The sequence below is a fragment of the Lepisosteus platostomus genome, chromosome 1 (assembly GCF_059453375.1).
Source record: "Lepisosteus platostomus isolate fLepPlt1 chromosome 1, fLepPlt1.hap1, whole genome shotgun sequence".
NCBI classification, from domain to species: Eukaryota; Metazoa; Chordata; class Actinopteri; order Semionotiformes; family Lepisosteidae; genus Lepisosteus; species Lepisosteus platostomus.
In genome coordinates, this window is record NC_142611.1 from 65021061 (window position 1) to 65037859 (window position 16799).

Here is a 16799-nt window from a genome sequence, read left to right on the forward strand (position 1 = left end):
GACGTTCAGAGCAGTTCAAAGCGGTGCTTAAAGTCTTTCTTTTACAAGACCGTGTCCTGTGCATGTTTTGTGATTGTGTGTGGTGGAGTTGGGGGGGGGGGGAGGACTAAAACAGTGCAGGCCCACATGAAGGAGGATCTCGGTGCTTTCAAGTTTAGTGCCTTTATCAGTTTTCTGCTCTGTTTTTTCCCCCCGAGGTTAGGAAAGGTCTGATGTTTTGCAGTAGGCATTGACAAAACAGCGCAATAAGCAGAGGCTTTGAAACAGTCGCGCATCAGCGTCCTCTAAAACCATAAAGCAATTTAGTCCAGACGTCTAGCCAACTCCCCGGGCCTGCTTTGTTCGCCGTCATTCAAGACAAACACCGGCGGCTCAAACAGGGCTGTAAAAAGCCGCATTTTTGTGCTCTGCTGCGGAAATGTCGCAAATGGATTGGGCTCTAAAAATCTCTGCATCCTGCCGGTATTGTTGTGCCCTTACAAAAAGGCAGTTTCGTTCACCCAGCTCCCAGGAAGGATCCGCCCGAGTCTAACAAGCAATTAAGCAATCAATACAAGAATACCATACAGTATTAAGGTGCATGTACGATGCGCTGCAGCGGCTGTACACTGAGACGCACACGAACACGTACGCGTATTGAGAGTTGCCCACTGACTGTGTGGAATGACACGAATGTGACCGATATCCCGGGGACGGAGATGGAGAGAGCACCCCTGGTTAGCTGGCAGGCGAGTCGTTTAGCGGGGCAGGATGTGTTGGTGCTGTGTATCGCATGGATATGTATAAAAAAACAACAACAGCAACACTTCAGTTCATAAAATCCATGTACTGCTTACCTTTGTAGCAAAGCCATTTAATATTCATTCATAAATAATGGCACTCAGCCCTGCTACGGACGACAGAAAGTAAAATGTCATAAATAATGCAGCCGTGAAAGAAAGGATATCACGGGGTACAGCCGCAGCGCAGACTCAAACAAGAGCATGTGTGTGCGTGTGTGATTATGTTTATACGCCTATCAAAATTATTGCTGTCGGGATTAATGTCAGCACATCAATAATATTAGTATTGATGTTTGTGTTGGCATCTGCATCAGAGTTAGTATTATTAAATCAAAACCACTTATTCAATCAGATTCTAAACAACATGCCAATTAGCTCAAGACACCAAGGTAATATTTTTGGTGAGAATGATGTCGGTTCATTGTATATTTATAGGTAGTGTGTGTCGTTGTGTTGCACTAGGCACCAGGCAGGAAGTGAATGCGTGGATCTGAGCTGCTGCACCGACAGCGGGACGCGGTGTTGCTGCAATATTGCTATTAATGGCAATTCTGTTCTATGCGTTTTATCTCGAGATTTATGGGTCGGGACGAGGCCGGTTTTCGGTTTCCTTGTTTGTGTTCCGTTGGTGACGACTTAAAATCCGTCCTTGGAAGGAAAAAAAAAAAGAAAGGTTTTGGTTTGAAACATCCTCACCACTCACAAACCCGAGACCCGGGCAGGCGCCGTTCTTCAGGAGGAATTTAAAAGTAATAACGCACGCAGATTGTTACAGGAAGTAGAAAGAAACGAATAAAAACAATCACCGTGATTACTGAAGACATTCTCTCCCAGGCAAGGACGTGTACCGAGTATGTGTAGCTAAAGATAGGTAGGCAGATGATTAATAATCTGGTCTTAAAACTACTAAAATAGAGTGGAATTCCGCAAAACGCTAAGTATCTTAAGTAAATGGGATGAGAGCCACAAACACATACAAAGGCCTGTAGGCCTGATAATGCTTTTGAATGCATATTTAGAGCATTGTATTGTTGCGTGTTTTTTAATGGTCGGAAACCCGAGGACACGTATTTGCTTGGTAAAGCACTTTTTTTTAAATGTTTTTACTCGGCCTAACAAAACTAAGAAATGACGGCACCACCGGGGAGCACTGAAAAGGAGAAGGGGGGGTGGAGGGGGACACAAGGGCAGTCAGTGCTCTCGCAGACAGTTCTCCATGGTACAAACTCCGTGTTTTTCCCGGAAAGGCACATTGGGGACGGGTGGTTATCGTGGGGACTGTCCTTGGGAACAGCACAGAGACACGCGACAGGGGCGGCAAAACGGAATACACGCCGCGCGTGAACATCTCCAAATATCCAGCAGCTGAGACGTCGACGTCCGTAGGACTTGTTTCACCCAGCTCTGGTCATCTGTGTGGGGTTATGACAGCTCTCCGCCGGCAAGCTGTGCAACCCCAGTCTTGTCATGAGGACAAAAACACAACAAGCAAGACACGTTTTTTGCTAACACAAACTCCTCGTCCACTTGATTGTTTATTTTAGCACAAAATGTTTTGTTGAGTCACAACGCTTTACATGGTATCATATAAAAACAGTATGGAAAATGCATTGGCTGTGCGGTATATTCGACAAGTCACGCCACAGTGTGTGAGAAAGCGCCCCTTTGTCAAGCTTGCGAGCACGGCGTCGGTAAATGATTAGCCTGCAGTGAAATTGATATTCAGAGCTCTAACGGAGGCGCAAGAGCCTAGGAAAAGCTGCACATCCGCACTTTACAGTGGCGTTCGTGATAGGGCTGGGAAACAGAACGAAACGAAACAAGTAATGGAAACGTGATTTAACCAGCCGATCAAAGTGCTACACTGCTACAGCTAGGTTATAAAACAAGGAGCGATCAGACTGCGAAATCTGCACACTGGCATTTTAACGAGCTCGCCCTCCCTTGTGCGAATGCCTTAAAAAAATGCAAGATACAAGTTTTAAATAATATCCGATAACCCTGGTGAACGAAAGAGTTCTCTCTTCACGACGCAAAGAAGCACACACTGTATTTCACGATTTCGTGAGGTTCCCTGTCGCCGATTAGGACCAATACGAATCGATGCGTGTTTTAAACACGACTTGCCGTTTCAGCCGGCCCATGCATTGCCTGCCTGGAGTTACACGCCCGGGACGGCACACACATGGGCCTGGGCTTTAGGACTGGGGTTTGCGTGTGTGTGTGTGCTCCTTGACATTAAGGGCGCTTTGTTGTATAGGAGTGTGTTTTGTGTGCCTGGCCTGGTTTCGGTGTCGCCCTCTTCACCCCCTTGTTTGCCTGCGTCCCTCTTATTAAGGTTTAATAAGGCCGCACAGGAAATGTTCGTTAAGGAGAGAATCAAACGCAAAGAATAATGGACCGGCTTGGCAGCTGCTTCTAATCTCCTCTCGGGCCTCTGTCCGCACCCCACAGCCTGCCTTGCTAAGCCTGATCGCTTCCTTGCCAGCGGCTCCGCCCGGGCCGACTGTCCTCTGCGGAGCGGTTCACACTGAAACTCTTCTTCAGCCCCGCACAGGGGGCGGTCAAGACACCGGTCTTGAGGAAGACCTGCCCCTGGCCCAGAGTGCATGTCAGCGGGCCTCTGGAATCGCTGTTAATTTCACTGCCGTCTGTCTTATCATAGCGCCATTCCTACTTCGTGTCCAAAGAAATCATAAAACACGTGAAAAAAGCGTGTTGTCGTTGGATATATTTAAATACAGCTACAATCTACAGGAGAACAGAAAGTGACAGAATCGGTCGATTCTAAGGTAAAAATACACGAATAAAGTACATCAAAAACTATTACCACAGACGTCAACACACAGACAAAGGTATCTGCCCGTTTTTTTTTGTTTGTTTGTTTTCTTTCCTTTTTGTACAAAATATGCAAGATTCGCACTTTACAAAAATGAAGAAAAGCCGTGAGGGAGAAACACAGGAGAAGGGGACGATCATAAATTACGACTCAAAAGAAAATAAATCGCAGAACCGAAGAGGAATAAAGAAAATTCAAGTACGTTCCTCTTGTCACACGAGTTAGAAGTTGATTTTTTTTGTCTTATCGCCACTTTGTCTCTTTGCATTTCGACGTAGCTTTGAAGGCGAAACACAACAACAGAAAAACAGTTTTTTTTCTCGTCCAAGCAGCCAGTTATGGATACACAATGGGGGGGGGGGGACCTTTAAAAATCCGAGCAACGTTGCACATTCAAAGTCAATAAAACGGCTTCGGTCGAAAGGAAAAACGTTACATTTAAACACAACGAAAAGACGACCAGGAGAGGAGCGGGTTGCCGCTGGATGCGAGCCGGGGCGGGAAGGTCTCTTTTCCCCTCGCGGCGCCTCGGTCTCTCACGGCTCATTGCTCTCGCTCTTCTCCTTGTTCATTTTTTTCATCTTCATCCTCCGGTTCTGGAACCAGATTTTGACCTGTCGCTCCGTGAGGTTGAGGACGCGGGCCACCTCGTAACGTCGGTCCCTGGTTAGGTACATGTTAAATAAAAACTCCTTCTCCAGTTCTAGCGTTTGGTATTTCGTGTAAGGACACCGCTTCTTCCTCGTGGAGCGCGCGTGGATCCAGTTTGCCACTGGATTGTCTGGGGGGGAAAAAAGAAGACAGACTTTTTAACTCGAGGAAGAGAATTGTATTTTTTTTTAAATATTTTGCTGAAACCGAGGCCGAGGTCCTCGATACAGGTGAAATGCATTTGTTTAAAACATGTCTCTGTTTTTTTTTTTAATTAAAAATCGTCTGGGTTTTTTTTTTTTCATAACGTCGCTGCCCTTCATAATTCTGGCCTGTCTGAAACACATCTCAACCCCTACGGTCTACTCTTAAGTTCAATGATACTGCGCTGTTTTGTTTATGTTCATGTAGATCATACTGCCCCCGCTTAGTACAATACAACCAGCCTCCCACTATGTCCATTTTCATAGCTAGGGGCCAAATAAAAATGAAGTCTTTTTGTCATATCTGTGCCGTGTTTTAAGACGGCTGAGGAGGGATAGTCGTAAAATCGTGAATGCGCTCATTCGCTTTATAGGCCCATAAACAGACTTAAACGCCTTTGCTTTTAGTCATCGAACGACTGCAGTCCAACACCTCTCTCCAGCTCTCATCCCTACAGTAATGCTTCTCGTTCTGCACTTTAAATCTTTATATTCTGTCCTTATAATTAGTACGAATTTTGGGGGAAAGGGGAGACAGGCGGTGTCGTCAGTCATAATCACACGAGTGTTTATGGGCGCGTATGACAATGTTGTAAAGCCGCATATTTTAAGACAAGACTTCGGGAAAAGGACGTTTCTGACGTGCAGAAGCTGAGGGAGAAGCCGAACTAGCCGGGGTGAACTAGACGGCCCAGTCCGGAGCCCGGGAGCCCGTCACTGCCAGACCAGCCCGGGCCACAGCCTCGCTTGCCGGGGACCTATCTGCAGGCCCGGGAGTCAGTAAAGGCAGACCTGTCTGCACTGACTGGAGCTCGGCCGTGTGGGCTCCGCTCTGTCGCCTTGTCTTTCTCGTCTTGAAATCTCCCAGCCCTGAAGTCTCTGATTTATTTCATAGTTCTATTAATATTTCAGTGTAGGAACGTAAAGGATTTTTTTCATAAAAAGAAGATACAAATACATAACGTTTAATTGTATTACACCAAAGGCACAGTATTAGTATTATTATTATTATTATTATTATTAGTAGTAGTAGTAGTAGTAGTACTGGTGGCTGTTCTGGCCCTAGAAACGCAGTGGCAGAACATTGGCGTGTAGATCCAGTTCTGTCCTTTCTGCGGCAGGGATTTCGTGACATTGCACCGAGGCTCGAGTGAGACAGATTTCACCCTAAAAATAATTTTATTCAAGTTCAATATATTGACAGAACCCTCACTACAGTAAGAGAAGGGTGTGTGCCCACAGTTCTACATTGTTTTGAACGGACTTTCGAAATTGACTACTATTATTATTATTATTATTATTATTATTATTATTATTATTATTATTATTATTACTGTTATTGTTGCTGTTATTAATAATATTATTATTATGTTGCCATTATTGTTGTTGTCTACTCCTATAGGTCTACAGTAACAACAGAGCTTGCATGGAGTCATATTCATTGCAAGGTTTTTACATTTCACACACCCAGCAATGCTGCAATACTATTGCAGTTTCAGACCACAATAATACTAGAATACTAACAAGAATTAGTCCTGGTCTCGGGAAGCTTCAGGACGAAAAAACAAAACAAACCAAAACACAGCACGAGCTCAAGTAACATGGAGGTGGATCGGAAAGGCAGACTCGTCCCGTGCTCCCAACTTCCCCCTCAGCCCGAAGAAAGCTTGTTTTTCGAGTTTTCCATTTTTATAACATGCCTCCTATTTTACAGCCTAACATTACGAGGCTTCTCTTCTGTTTTAGTGCCTGCAGCCACCTCGCAGCGACGGTTTGGGGGGAATAAAGACGATCATTTGGTTTTATGGAGGACAGCAGGCAAACAGTATTACCCCCTTAATACCAGGTTGTAAACAGGAATGACTTCGACTTACTCGGGTCTATCTCTGCCTTCTCTTCTTTGTGCTTACTGGGAGCCAAAACCTCAGTCTCGGGAGAAGGGATATTCTGCGGCGTCCTGTCTCGGATGTCAGCCGAAGAGCCGTACAGATAATCCGAGTAGTTCCTTCCGCTGGCGGCCAGGCAGTCGCCGGCTCTCCGCTCCGGGAACGCGTCGGTTTTCAGTCCGTAGTGCCTGCTGTTCGCCGGGAAGCCGGGGAAGGACACGGCTCCCGAGATAGGCTCCAGCCAGGAGCGCACGTACCTGGAATCTGCGCCTAAGTGCGGCTGGTGGGTGTAAGGGTGGTAAACGACAGAGGACTGCGACTGGACGGGGGCCCAGGAGGTGGTAAAGATAGGAGGTTTGGGGGCAAAGCTGCACGAGGGAAAGTCGGTACACTCCGGTACCAGCCCTGCCGGACGAGAGGCTGAGGGGAGGGCTCCGGGAGCGGAAAACCGAGTAGCAGCCAGCACCTCTTCGTTCTCATGGTTTATCAATGAATCCACATAATAGTTGCTTATGGGACCCGTGGCCGACATGACGAAGCCTCCTGTCTCTTTTACATGCGTCCGATTATTGTATGGAGTCTATGTGTACTTTTTTTTATCTGCTCATAGAACAATCAAGCCAGGTAATTATTTCTCCGGGCTTCCTGGGCTCCCATTGGCTGCCCGGCGCCACGTGACTATATTTACCCCCAAAAAATTACACAGTGGATCAATGCGCGAGTCTTTCTGGGATAGCCGTGCAGTTCAAGGTTTCAGGATTTTTTTTTTTTGGAAAAGCGTGTGTGTATTTATTTATTTTAATCTCACCTAAATATGGGCGTTGAAAATCAAAGACCACAAATCCTTTCCTCGTGTTACGGTGAAAAAAAAAAACGATTAAGCTTTCCTGCAGGCAGGACAAAATCACCCATCACGGAGCACGAGGTATGTGGAGAAGCCCACTGAAGGCACTATTTGTTTCCGTAATTAATCTCCGTCCGTGGCTGAGCTCGTCAAAGTCTGATACACGTCGCTTGGGGTGTTTGGCAATATTAGATTAAAAATCAACACGTACACATACCAAGCAAACAGCACCTAGACGTCTCTTTATAAGGAAGTCCTCTTGATTTCTCCTAACAGATATCCTTTTCGGTCTGCTCCTTTGGATGGGGTGTAGATGAGGGTTTTTGGAGGGGGGGGGTGTTTAATTGCAATGTCAAGTGGATTAATGTGCGACAGTCCTCTGTTTACGACGCTAAAACAGAGAGGAAAGACCCTCGTTATCCAAACAATCTTACTGGGATAACCCTCGTAAAAAACGGGACTTTTTATTTTGCAAAACTGGGAGAGCTGGGAATCGTAAGGCGCTGAAAATCATGAACACTTCAGCGGGTTGTATTCGGCAAGTGGCCGGGGATGATTTTATGTCCTTCAATAAATTTTTACGAGGGACCATTTGATTGTTCATAAACGTGTCGTTAATAAAAACTGCAGCCCAGTTCCTGGTAAAGCAGAAAAAAAACACAGCGCGGCGATTGTGGAACAGGAGCCGATCAGCCGGGATTTGGAACGAAAACGAGTGCGTTTGGGGAAGGAACATAGGGAGAGAGGAAAGTTTTATTTTGATTCATTTTGTTCGTGGGGCTCGATTAAAAAAAAATCAACGCTGGGAGAAAAGAGACTGAACGTTTCCTTCTGACTTTTTTTTTTAAAAAAAATATTAGTCGAGGGTGTGAAGCTAATTTAAAAGTAAGCTCCGAGTTTTTAAAAACAGGTTTCCAAGACCTTGAAAAAGAAATCCGAAATAAAAAAAAAACAAGGCCAGAACTGAAGGAAAAATCGAACGGCGCTTCTGTGCCGTAAAGCTGCTGAAGCGCAGAACGGACCCGGCGACAAGAGCTGTGGACGGAGGCCGGTACAGTCGTGCGATAGAGACCAGTCTTGTACTTATGCCGAAATCGCTCTTACAGAGACATACATATATAGATATAGATATAGATTTTTTTGCTTTAACTGTTTTGAAGTCGAGCATAGAAAATACACACCAAAACGTAACTAAGAGCACAAAAATAAATTAAAATAAGCACTCGAGTACGAGCAGAAAAACAAATAGATCCAACTTTTCCTCGGGCGGGCCGAGTTGAGAGATGACAGAAGTTCGCGGCAGCCTCTGCCGGCTTGTGCTGCTGGTTGGGGGCACGGACGTGCTGCGCGGGGCTGACTGACAACCGGAATTTCTCCTGTAGGCTCCTCGGGCGTGAACAGTAGCCTGCTCTTTTTTTAGAAGATTCGAAATGATGAAATTGCACCGTGTCCCTTTATTTTCCGTCCACACGAGCGTGTCTGAATAAGAGCTGGATTAAGGCGTGTCGTTTTCATGACATTAATGTGTAATCTGTTAGATAAGTGGCATAAATTGCCAGGCGAGTTGTTTTTGCAACCAAATTGAAATGAATATGTCGGGGGGGAAAGGACACCATAACCTCAGCAAGGGAAATAGATGTTATTTTTTATTTCTATGATATTTTGATTTCGCGTTGTATTATTCTCGTAAAGTGAAAGCAGCTCCGCCTGCCACCGGCTCAGCCTTTCGTCCACGAATATAAAAACATACAATTCGATGGATAAGTATACATATATATTTTAAGAAAGCTTTCACAGTTTCCTCTTCTGTCGTGCAGGGGGTTGCGTGGGCGACTTCCGCGCGGCGCCGTACGCGGGGGGGGCAGTAGCCAGCGCGAGGCCCTCGGCTCGTTTCGGCTCGCCTCTCCGGGGCTCCTCTCGTCACGCGCCTGCTCCGCAGTGCCGCGAGCGCCGGGCGAAATCAGAAATTCAGGCGTAAACAGAACAGCGACTGAGGTATTCCGTCAGGAAGAAATAGCACGGACGGTTTTCCTTTGATCGAGTGTGTCTTTTCCCCCCCCACAGATTTGGATATTAAAGAGGTCCGGACAGCAGCAGCTGCAACACTTTCTGGAATAAAACCGCTTTTTTTAAATCGTACGACCTCGGTACGACTGGCTTCTCTTTTTTCAAGAAGCAGGCAGTTTCCCGCTGTGAGCTACAAATACTGCTGTGGGAGGAAATAATTCGATAAGAGACGTTGCAGAAAAGTTAAAACTGATACCACTACTAATAATAATCCAGTGCACATTAGTTATTGAATTTCAACTTGACCAACGGTTACACGACTCGGGTTCGTTTGGCCCGGGGATGTCAGTACTATTATTCAGTAGACAATAATTTAAAAGAAACGTCTGGTACCCGTGCTTGTTTAAAATGTTTACAGTGTCCATTAACTGAAGTTCAAAATGTCTGTCGGTTTAATGGAGGAAAGGGGCGCCTCTTCGTTGGTAACAGTGGCGATTGAAGAGACTTCGGTCCATAAAGCGGAGAGAAATCTGGATTTTTAGTTTAAAGATACTGATCTACTTTTTCAGACGTTCCATTCCACGTTTTGTTATGTTGGGAGTTTTTGTCGTTGTGGACCCGTTTGCGTCTGAGGTTTCTGAAATGCCTCACACCAGCTGTGGGTCAGAAGGCCCGGGCGGTGTTGGCAGAATTGTTTTCGAACGACAGAACTGCATCTTGATATCTTTCGAAAGCGTGCGTCTTCCTTGTCCGCCTTAGACGTCAAAGGGTTTCTCAAGTGTTCAGGCAAAAGTATGTTTGCTTGTGCACTTTCGAAGAACACTGTCTTTAGGTGTTTGGAAACAGAAAATAAAATCAGATTTAATCGTTCTAAGATAAGCAATATTTATTTCGTGTAGTGAAAACAGATAAAAAAACCTTTGTTGTGTCCTAGCATTCCGTATAAACGTCAAGGACTTTTAACTCAATAACATCTATAGGAAGAATATAGCTCGCTATTCCTGATGATTTCGTTCAACATTTTGCATGAAACCTGTAAACAAAGGCAAAAATAAAAATCCTTCCAGTCCATTGTCTTGGCTCAAATGCAGAAATACCCACGCAGATGCATAAAAACGTGCTAAAACGTGGCCCAACCTGTAGTCAGGTCCTGCCATTTCTGTTCCGAGCGAACCGTGCACAGGCTTCTGGGGAGTAAAATAATGGTTACAAAAATCAAGCATAAAGAATATTTTAGATGAAGACGGATATTGGACCAGGAAATGCGTGGGAATGTATTTGTGCACCTGGAATTGCTTTACAATATCTGTACGTGGTCCCTGAAAGTCTGCACGCATTGTGGTGGTTTATGAGTTTCACTGCTCGCGTTATTTAAAAAAAAAAAATAACGTGAAAACAATCGTGCATACCTGCTGCACAGCTCTTTGTTTTGGCCAATTTAGCACAAGACACTAACCCTCCATTGAGATCTTTGTAGGCCTGACTGGCTCCCGCAAGGGCACTGCTACAGAAGTGGAGTCAAGTCCACTCTCTCTTGAAATAACAAATTCACGTCCCGCAGCCTCCACGCTCGTGATCGGCGATTCGCAGTTGTTTTATGCCCGTGTCTTTGTTTTAAGTGGGTGAAGTATCGCCGGGAAGCTGGTTGTTAGGGGTCTGTATGCATTACGTTACGGGAACGTATGACAAGGGAGGCTTCTCGTCAAACGCTGCACGGCCGCCCGAGAAGAGCAGTGGGTCTTCAGAGCCGGACTCTGGACACCGGATTCTCCGCTGGCGCGGACGAACCCCGGCGTCAAGTTCGGCTTCATGGCCTCTGTCTTCTATTACAATCAATAAAAAAAAACAACACCCACGATCAATGTGAAACAAAACGGCGCGTTTCATTGCAATGGAAAATCGGGACTGCTTTACAGAACGCTGCCAAACTGACGTCTTGGCGCAGCGCAGCAGAAGCTGTGGATTTAAAACGGGGGTTTTATTTGCCTCTGTGAGTTGTGAAAATTTTAAAAGGAAATGGTTTGACTGTTTAATGCTTGTAATCGTTAAAAACAGCTTACCCTGTTAAACGTAACGTTGATCTATCTCTCAGGAAGTCATTTTGCTCCCTTTTCGTTCTTCCTTATTTAATGAAAAGTACGGGTAACAATCTGCAGCTATTTTGTTTTTGCTTTTCATTCTGTAATGTACAGACTACATCAAACGCCGTGTACTACAATTGGCTTCTCCCTGTGTTGTAGAGGGCTAATTAAATGACCAATAAAAAGAACTGGCAGTGCACTGCACCCGCTTTACGATTATGAAGTGTTTATTTCGCGTGTATGCGTGTGTGTGTGTTCGGCAACATGAATGTACGGCTCTAGTTGCAGCAGAAAGGACCCAGAAAGGGAATCATGTCGCGAGCGCAAGCTGCGGCTCGTGCACTCGGCCGATCACACTACTCAAATCGGAGATATCCGGGGGCGTGAGAAATCAATTTCTAGACATAGAAATCTCGATTTCTTATTTTAATGTCATGCCTCTCCCCCTTTTACACTCTGATGCAAGCGGGGGGAGGAGAGAGCAGCCTCGTCTTGCATTTGTGCAGTTCGCTCCGTTACCATAGCCTGTAGTTTTGCCAGGTTAATTAAAACCGATCAAGGCCAGAGCACGGTTAAAAAAAAAAAGGACAATGTTAACCGAAGAAGAGGATACATAAAAAATAACACACAAACAACGGCACGAATATGAGGAAGAAAACAAAACTGAGGATCGCGAGCAGAATCCTAAATATCATAAATATATATACAACACAACACCAAATAAGCGCCAATAGCTCGGATATATGCCCGCACAGTGTTGTGGGGTCTGCGTGAGTGGGAGCTTGCAGGTTTGTGAATGAGGCGCTGTTTCAGTTCTGCAATATTTCCTGTTTGTTAGCCGAACGCTACAGAAATGTAGGAATTAAACGAGGAATTCGGGACTCCGGGCTCGACTCTTCTCAGAAGATGACCTTGTACTTAAGATAGTTCCTGCTGTAACAAGAAACAGCCTTTCAAATACCCCCCTTCAAAGGAATCACACGCATGCAAACACTTCGAATGTTGAGACAAAAACTAACGAAAAATGTGGAAAATAAAAGTGTCTTTTTTGGTTAGAGATCTAGCCAAATAGCGATAGATAGCGAGCAGTGTATTGGCAGTGAAGGGTTTATGAAATTCTCACCCGCGATAGAACCCACCCTCACTCCCTGCAATAATGGTACATTATAAAGCACCCAGGAGAAACCCCAGGACGGGGAGACGCTCTCGCCAGGGCCTCGGGCGGCTCGGGGCGATGTGCACCCGCCGTGGGACACGCAGTCCACTTCCCCCCGCGACGACAGGCTCGGCCCAGCTCCACTCGCGCCCGTCGCCCGTTTCTCGGCTCAGCGGGACGAAAACTGTCAACTGAAATCTGAGGCTCGTCAGAAATCAGCGAGGAGCAACGGGGCCTCCCTTCGGTATTTTCTCAAATAATAATAAAATAATAATTGTCCGGTAATACGATCCGGGCAGCCATTTAAAAAACACAGACTAACCGAGCACGTTAAGAAAAGAACAGTTGGGAAGGATCTGAAATATTAGCTATTTTAATAACAATAACAATAATGTCTACAGCGACAGCTCTGTATTTCTTGGGCTCCAGTTAAATTCCCTTTCAAATAATATTTCTTGTTAGTTATTATTATACCATATTTCCGTTTCAGAATTTTTGTAATGAATGCGATTTCATGTAAATTCCCGTCTCGCTGTAAACATATAAAAATGTCATTATTATTGTTGTTGTTATTATTATTATTATTATTATTATTATTATTATTATTATTATTATTATTATTATTATTGTTGTTGTTGTTGTTGTTGTTATGTTATTGTTATGTCTGTAATTATGTCCATAATCGCTTTATTTTATTTTAAAATATCACAATTACTAGAATTTTCGTAAATGTTATTATATTGTTTTTCTAAGATATTTCGGGACTTTCAGTTGCAGCCGTGTACTGGGATCGCGGTCTGTGTTAATTAAGCGCTTCCTGATCCGTGATTAAACACAACTCCTAAATGCAGCGTAATTACGAAAGGTTTCCTGGTGACAAAATCCGAAGGCCTGCTGTGAGGTTTATAAGCAATAAATGCGCCAATTAATGTGGTCTACCAAACAAGTGTATCAGCGTCGTTTTTGTAATCCACAGTCACTGCGGAGCGAACATAGACGATGCATGTATATATATATATACACGTGTGTGGAAGTATTTAGTCTATGCATGTGTCTCTGTGTGTATGAAAATACATTTATATTTCAAAAAATTGTTTATTTTTCATTCATGCTAACCATATTATTTTGTATGCGTCCGGAAATGACCTAATATGCAGCGCAAAAAAATATGAAATTGAAGTTATTAACAATAGTGTTGTCTTCTTTTTTAGGGTCAGCTAATGACAGACCAGAAACCGGGAGCACAGCGATGTGCGCTGGAATCGGGGTGTGATTCTTTGGGTCTGACCCGTGCTGTTTCTTGGGCTTTGGGGTCAGTGGGCTCGGTATTCAGACCCTCCGTCACTAATTTGATGACGTCGTTGTTCTAATTCCGTAGGGTAAGAACCATACTTCGACCGTGTAACGAACTTGATCACAGACAGCGTGTCTAGGAATGGTTGTTCTCTAACTTTCGTTGGCGTCGCGTTCCTCTTTCAGAAATGGGTCACTAACGTCGCCTTTCTCTAAAACGCTGTTACTGTGGAACACAGTTTTATCAGTCTGTCTGTCTCGGTGAGATGACCCGCCTCGGGCTTCTAAATTATTTTACAAAAGCGAAATTTCTCGATTCCAGCACAATTTCGATATATGGAGTTTTTAACGTACTTTCTTTGAAAGTTCACACACACACGATACATGGGGCGATCGGGATGCTATTTCTATTTTTCTGTAAGGTCCAAAATGTATTTCTCCTTCTATTTACTTCGCTTACGTGTATTGGTGTACGTCTGTGCGATTATACAGCACTTTAACCTTCATGAAAAGCGCTCAGATGAGCATATGATAGCAGTTCTATCAAATTGATAGAACAATAATATCTACAAAGACACCTATAACAATTATTAATAATTCTAATAATATTATTGATAATTGTTGTTGGCCTATGTGTATTTACACGCCATGCAAATATCTGTAGAATATTTAATTAACGGAGCCTAAATCCACTAGTTTAAAAAAACAGAAATAAAGGCAAAAATAATATAAATACATATCGAAATGTTGCTATTATTGCTACTGTAGTTGTTTGATGTTTTTTTTTTAAATTTATCATCGTAGAACTTTCCAAGAAGGGAAAGCTAGAGTGTGTTTTTTTATCATTTTAGGAGGCAGAGTTCAAGTCTAGGAGCCGCCCGCGGCGGATGGATCTGTAACCTTTGAAGCCGGCTCGCGGGGCTGTGGTGCGTGTCTCCGGAGAACCTCGCGCGGCCGAGTCGCCCTTCTCCGGTTTCCTGCCGCTAACCTCTCCCTCTCTAACCTGAGCGTGTCTCAGGTCACCGCGGCCCCGGAGCCTGCGCTGGCACGCTGAACCTGCGCTGGAAACGGCCCACTGGGGAGCAGGACCTGAGTTCGGCACCGCGTGTTCACCTTAGATAACGTGGCTCCGGAGTCAGAGGTCGCAGGCAAACAGTAATTTAGCTTGCAGGCCCAATTCTCCGCATTAGCGTGATATATGCAGAAGCCCGTATTACCTAGATGTGGATCCCGCGTTTTTGCCTCGTAAAACACTACAAATCCATTATTGTACAACTCTGCGTTGTTATTAATTGTCATAAATATCGCCATAATTTGAATGGGTTGTCTCGGTCCATCAGCTTAATCCCACCACAGCTTTGCTGAGAACGCGCTACGCCAGAATCCCTAGCCTTTATGCTCCAGTGTCACTTCTAAAAGGCCGTGATGAACACTGTAATCCTTTTGCACAGACGTTACAATAACTCTTCTGGGTAACGTGTTCCAGCAGAAGAAAAAAATAAGACCCAGCTGCTTTGTGTGTTAAATCGCAGATAAAATTAGTACAAACGCGCTTCTATCTGTGTGGCAGCTCCGATGAGCAGTAGCTATTTGAATGGGAATATCGAATTCTGCTGCAATTACATGTGCACTGTCAAGTTCACATTGTGATGGGATTTCAAACTCAAACTATCCTGTCTCTGCTGGTCTTCAGATCGACAATACACAGACACGTCAACTCTGATATGTGTGTTCAACATTCCACCAACCAAATAACTTAATAAAAAATGATCCCTGTGGATCTGCTCATGTGTTTTTTGTTTTGTTTTGTTTTTTTCATTTGAAAGTGCAAGAGATTTGAAGGGATTGTGCTAATTAAAAACGATTTTATGTGTGTATGTCATGAATTGAACGTGAACTCTAACACACTGTCCCGTGCTAACACACCATACGATGGGAAACGGAATTTCTTGCTGATGTGTTTGGTTGATGTGTAGCGAAGCCACACAGTCGCTGTACCGAAAATAAAACCGTCTCCCTGCCCGCTGGAATTCGCTCGCGTTGCTCGTCCTCGCGAGCACAGTACGCACGGGCAGGTCGCACGGTAGCGCTCCTGCGGGAAAGTCGCCGAGCGTACGTGCGCGTGCACTGAAGCTGGAGGTTCGCTACTGTGTGGCTGTTGTGTGGCTGTTGTGTGACTCGCAGCTCGTCCTGACCGCAGAGTGACTGGGGAGAATGGAGAAGAGGGGGCAAATCCTATTGGAAAAGACCTTTACCCTCCGCAGTATGTCCTATGCTAAGGCAGAACGGCAGCAGGAGCAGCAACAACAACAACAACAAAAAACATTAGTGAATAATATTCATTTTTTTACTTAAACGTTTGAAGTCATAACCAACATAAAATCCCAACTGTTACATTTCCTGGATCCCGAAATAACACACCGCCAACCCCACCACCAGAACCACTGACTCGCACTCGCCGAGTCGTCGTTACCGGCGCGGCCGCTCAGAGGCAAGATCGGCTCAATATTTTGTGCCACAGACAAAGATGAGACGAGCGTTAAAAAAAAGGCAAACACAACTGTCTGAGCGGTTTGAATATTTACAATGGACAAAAGCTGATCTCGATAAAGCCGCTCTCGATTTCCGAAGAGTTATCAAGCGAGAAAGTTATGAGCTGGTTTTATTGCACGAGCAGTCCGGCTTTGTAGTCGTGTAGGGTTTTAATTAGCCTCAATTATTTCTGCAGTGCGCGGATTCGTTGTATTAATTAAGCTAAACGATTTCATTCCCTTAATCGTCCCACAGCCCGTCAGTGTTCGTCTATAATAAATCCCCAATTATCTTATGAACCAGGAAAACCAGGATATTATCATCCAGAATTTAATGGGATTCTGATTAATTTGATTTCTGGCTCTTTGTTCAATAAAGGGAACATAACAAAACCTAGAGATTGTACATTAACAATAATTACACCAGGAAGGAGAGAGGGATCCCGGGTAAATTTCAAGTATAATCTTCCACTCAAATTCCAACAAAACAGCGACATGAGCAACACTAATACGTAACTATAATTTA

At 44.6% G+C, this 16799-nt stretch overlaps 1 protein-coding gene and 1 long non-coding RNA gene across 3 annotated transcripts; one reads left to right on the forward strand and one right to left on the reverse strand.

The window, feature by feature from the left end:
* Window positions 1–3498: 3498 nt before the first annotated feature.
* hoxc9a (homeobox C9a) lies at window positions 3499–7031 on the reverse strand. The gene is made up of 2 exons (XM_088633572.1): window positions 6350–7031; window positions 3499–4402 (listed from the first exon to the last, which is right to left on the reverse strand). Exons 1-2 carry the CDS (start codon window positions 6891–6893, stop codon window positions 4158–4160), a joined length of 789 nt encoding a protein of 262 aa, XP_088489698.1. The 5' UTR covers window positions 6894–7031; the 3' UTR covers window positions 3499–4157.
* Window positions 7032–7082: 51 nt separating this feature from the next.
* On the forward strand, window positions 7083–15532 carry LOC148678463 (uncharacterized). 2 transcript variants are annotated; one of them, XR_015939170.1, is made up of 3 exons: window positions 7083–7286; window positions 13661–13828; window positions 14594–15532. It is a non-coding gene; the product is annotated as an uncharacterized LOC148678463 (long non-coding RNA). The 2 variants fall into 2 exon arrangements; XR_015939171.1 differs by lacking the exon at window positions 7083–7286 and adding an exon at window positions 11604–12693.
* Window positions 15533–16799: the final 1267 nt, after the last annotated feature.

What these genes read in the sequence shown, in the direction of transcription:
- hoxc9a (XM_088633572.1), bottom strand. Translation starts at nt 6,893, where the DNA reads ATGTCGGCCACGGGTCCCATAAGCAACTATTATGTGGATTCATTGATA. An exon ending in GAAGGCAGAGATAGACCCGA is followed by an intron (nt 4,403 to 6,349) that starts GTAAGTCGAAGT and finishes TTTCCCCCCCAG; the next exon opens with ACAATCCAGTGGCAAACTGG.